This window comes from Myotis brandtii, unplaced genomic scaffold (genome assembly GCF_000412655.1).
Source record: "Myotis brandtii unplaced genomic scaffold, ASM41265v1 scaffold577, whole genome shotgun sequence".
Taxonomy (NCBI): domain Eukaryota; kingdom Metazoa; phylum Chordata; class Mammalia; order Chiroptera; family Vespertilionidae; genus Myotis; species Myotis brandtii.
This window is the reverse complement of record NW_005370161.1, coordinates 1,385,738-1,390,158: the sequence shown is the minus strand read 5'-3', so window position 1 is coordinate 1,390,158 and position 4,421 is coordinate 1,385,738. Positions and strand designations below refer to the sequence as shown.

General features: G+C 56.4%; 1 protein-coding gene across 5 annotated transcripts in view; it reads right to left on the bottom strand.

Annotated features, from left to right (window-relative positions):
* SLC19A1 (solute carrier family 19 (folate transporter), member 1) overlaps window positions 1-4,421 on the bottom strand; it is a 15,785-nt gene that overhangs the window by 10,904 nt on the left and 460 nt on the right. The window contains exon 2 of one of the 5 annotated variants that reach the window (XM_014549970.1): window positions 3,397-3,572. The exons of 1 other annotated variant lie outside the window; for it this stretch is intronic. In XM_014549970.1, coding sequence (XP_014405456.1) covers window positions 3,397-3,422 — 26 coding nt within the window. In that variant the 5' untranslated portion in view covers window positions 3,423-3,572. Of the gene's footprint in view, window positions 1-1,039; window positions 1,143-2,152; window positions 2,297-3,396; window positions 3,573-4,421 lie in introns of those variants that run through there. 3 more of the 5 variants (XM_014549971.1, XM_014549972.1, XM_005878924.2) reach the window with 3 other exon arrangements.

The following is a 4,421-nucleotide window of genomic DNA, read 5'->3' as shown; positions in this document are numbered from 1 at the left end:
TGTTGGGACAGCTCTGTGCCCCTTACTACACAACCTGCTCTGGGAGGGTGACTGCAGAAGGTCTGCATTTGGGGAGAAATCTCCTCTAATCCCCCAAGCAGTAGACGCAAAAGGTTCCCAAGATATAGGACCCGGTGCTCTGGAAAAGCCACCAGATTCTGGGCACTTATGCCCTGTGCGCTTGGCCAGCATGCTGCTCAGAGACCATCCAAGCAGGAATTGTTCCTCCATTCCTCCTTGGATGAGGCCCAGGAAAACCAGGGGACAGCAGAGACCCCCAGGGGCCACTGAGGGCAGAGAGAGACCGCTCACCAGACCTCTGATTACTCTGGGCAGGACGAGAGCCTCAGCAAAGGGAACTGTGGTCTGATGAGTGAGAGTCCTTTGCCTTCTAAACCCCAGTGCTTATTTCTGAAACTCAGGGAAAATGAGGTGGAGGGAGGGCAGTGAAACCCCTCAAGCTAGGCTTGGTGGGTTTGTGGGGCCAAAAGGGAGGGCAGGGCATGGGCAGGGGGCAGCTTCTGGAATTAAAGAACTTCAAAGGGAGGGGGCTGTGGGGGCAACAGTGGCCTGGGTGTTACAGGATCCTGGGATAGCACCCACCATTTCAAGGGTCCAAATGAAACAAGCAGCCAGGCAGGGGAGGGCAAACTTGGTCCCCTCCCCCAGCACCCAGGAAAGAGCACACAGGCCACACAGGCCCAGCTGCTTTTCCAATCCCCCTGGAACTTGCACAAATAGCTGGGAGGGCCTTGGCCCCTTCAACACAGGGGGCAGCCCCAGGCCACAGGGTGTACTACAGGCAGAGCGGCCCACCTCAGGGTACACATACCACTGGGGACCCCATTCCAGCTCCAGGACACCCCTCAGTTCACTTTCCCACCCTTAGTGCACTGCTCCCTGGATACCAGAGGACCCATACACTCACCCACCTGAGCAGCAGGCATGGGCAAACAGCCAAGAATTTAAGCCCAGGGTCCCCAGGAGCCCTGTACTTGGCCCACCTGTCACCTCCAAAAGCGACGGGAACTTCCCTTACCTGATGTCCCCAAATCCTGGGGCAATGGCACAGGTCTCAGGTACCAGAACCAACACACTTAGTTTCATTTCTACAGCTTCCGAAACCACAGGCAGTGCTTCTTAAACTACAGGAAGTGCCTGTCAGAAATGAGCTCTGAGCCCCGTCCCACGTGGCCACCTGAAGGTCTGGGCTGGCCAGGACTGTGCACCTTAACATGCCTCACAGGCAAGCCTGTGGGTGACCAAGTGAGCAAGCCCAAGAGACACTGCTTCAGACCTCCTGGCTGGTATGGACAAGAACACCCCCTGGACAGCCAGTACCCAGGCTTCAGGGTAAACACCCGGTCCTCCAGGGTCACAACATAGGTGAACCAGCCCCACTTCCCAGAAGGATGGACATGCAAGGAGCCACCCCAGGTGATGGCCAGGGAGCCCTCAATACGGGTGGACCTCAGAGTGGGGGGAGTGTCTGCAGACACCCAGGTCCAGGGCCGGAGGGACGGGGTTCACAAGGGCCTCTCGAGTAGCAACCCAAACTGCCTCCTCAGAGTCCTACAAACTCTGCCCCTTCCCTCTCACCCCACCCTCAGGGCTGACCCATCAAGCACCTGACCTCACAGCCAGCCCTCCAGCTCCACCTCTGCAGTCTGGGGACACTGCCCAGTGCAGGGCTCAACCTGCGGGGTCACATAATTACCACAGCCCCCACCTTCCTGCTGAGTTACATAACAGGACAGAACAGCAGGCCAGGCAAGAACAACTAAAAGTTCACCCTGGGGACTCCCTGGGGCAGTTCGTGATTACATGTCTTTGAACTAAAGGAGAGCCTGGGACTAGGTTTATATCCCCTATGGAATGTGCCTCTCTCCTATGCATTCCCCACACTGTGTCCACACCGTTGTACACACACTTGCAAAGCCTTGTGGGGAAGGTGACGACTGGATGGCCCGGAAACTGCAAAGTGAGCTCGGGCAGATCGGGGTCATGCAGAGGAGTTTGGCCTCATCCCAGGAGCGGAGGCCAAAAATCCAGGGTCTTATTTGAAGTCCATTTTTAATATGGAAGAAATGTGGAGCACCACAGGGCCACCATGGAAAAAATGTGGAGCACCACAGGGCCAAAGCATGCTTACAGAGCAGATTTCAGGTCCCGGACACAGTGGGCGGCTTAGCCGTTACTTGGCATCTCCAAGAGTGAAGGCCACCTGTGTGGGGACTGATGTTCAAAGGAAAGAGCAGGCCCCGCTGCTGTGGCTCAGCGGTTGAGCGTCAACCTATGAACCAAGAGGTCATGGTTTGATTCCCGGTCAGGGCACATGTCCAGGTTGCAAGCTCAATCCCCAGTGGGGGGCCAGCAGGAAGCAGCTGATCAATGATTCTCTCTCCTCATTGATGTTTCTATCTCTCTCTCCATCTCTGAAATCAATAAACATTTTTTTTTTTAAGAGCAGACTCAGAAGCCAGGCCCGAAGTCACCAAGGCTGGGCCCTGCTGCCCAGAGTGGGGCTCACCTGCCTCAGTCTTATTCTGTCAGTTTACTCAGCTCATGTGAGTGTAATCACCAACTGGCAGGGAGTCGGCGTCCCTGGATAAAACTCAAAGTCCTCAGCCTGAAAAGCCCAGACTGCTCTACTCCACACAGGCCCAGCCCAACCTTGGGCTCCAGGAAGATGAGGGGAAGGGACACAGCACAGAAGGCAAGTGAGGTGCCCAAGCTCAGGGCCAGTGAGCAGCAAACCAGGCCTGGACCCCACGTGTCCTGACCCCACCCCAGCCCATTGCAACTTCAGGAGCAGCCAGAGGATCATGGGGCGGCCTCCTCAAGGACCTGTACCTCTGACTCCAGAAGGCTCTTTCAGCTCCCCCTTTGGACTCTTTCTGCACTTGCCCTGGGGGGAGTATGGAGCACCAGTGGCTCCCCCTGGTTTTGTCCTCCCAGCACCTAGGAAGTTTGGAGACCCAAAAGCAAAACAAAAGCAAACACCACCTCTCTCATTTTGTGTTTTAAACCAGCTACTACTCGCTGGCCAGTATGGCTGAGTTGGTTGGAGTGTCATGCCCTGCAACAGAAGGTCACAGGTTTGATGCCAAGTTGGGGCATGTACCAGAGGCAACCAATCAATGTCTCAATCTCTCCTCCCCACTTCCTCCCTCTCTAAAAAGAATCAATTAAAAAAAAAATTAAACCAGCTACTACTCTCCCAGATTACCCAGGGAGGTTTCTTACATTTTAAAAACACCTGCTGGTAAAAAAGGAAAAAAAAAATATCTTTGCACCCTCCCAGGTTACATGACAGAGTTGTGTGTCCCAATGAGTAAAATTAAACCCACTGACACCCAACTCACAAGTTTAAAACACCCTGGAGGTGTTGCTCACCTTTGTCCAGCACAGGTAACTAACATTTGGGGTTATTCAATCCACCAAGGCACCCTCTGAAAGAGAGCAGTTTAGCAGTGCCAAGCCAAGAGGACAACTGGCAGTGGGATGCAGTCCAACAGAGCTGGGTGACACAGCAGCTGGGAACGCTGGCGACGGGTCCAGGGCTCCCAGACCTACAGAGGGAGGCAATTCTGCTGGGCCAAAGGTTCCTGGCTCTGCAGATTCAGTCTGGGCTGAAGGGGGCCCTCCGTCTCCTTTAGGAGCAAGGGGCACCTGGTCACCTCTTGGCAGGGTGCTCAGATCTCAGCTGTATGAACTTTATTCCTCCTGCACTTTGGGCAGCCTGGAAAATAGCTTTGCCTAGATGCATTCTGGGTTTCTGAGCTGACTCAGAGTCTCACCTGTACCCTGAGTGGGGCTCACCTGCCTTAAGTCTTATTAAACTTGGGCCTCCTGCTATATGACCACACAGTGTGCACCTGGGCCACTCCGCTGGATTCCCCAGGGGAAGTAGCCAGGACCCTTGGGAATAGTTCTCTAGTTCAAGGGTTGGAAGGACCCACTCAGGAAAGGGCTGCAGGCACACTGTGCAGGTTCTGGGACAAGCTCCAGTGCGCCCAGAGGGCTCAACAGCCACTACGTGCCAGGGCGCCTGAGCGCGCGCGCCATGTCCACGTGATTCTCTGCTCGTGCCCGGGAGGCACCCTGAGTCCGCGGGGAAGATCAGGGCGCTCACAGCACCAGTAAGCTGGACCGGGGGGAGCTGATCAGAGGTGAGCCTGCCGCATCGCAGAGGTTCAGAGCGTGCCCGCCGGGACCACGGGGGGGGGGGGGGGGGGGGGGGGGGGGGGGGGGGCTAACACGTGGACAGTGGCAGGGATGGGTGCTGCGCGTGGAGCCCACAGTCACAGCTGGCGGGAACCGGCCTGTGTCACTGTTCGCCCAGCTCCCTGCTCCCAGGTCCCGGCCTGCGCCCCCTGCACACCCCTCTGAGACCCCGGCTCGCGCCTCCCGCCGCATTC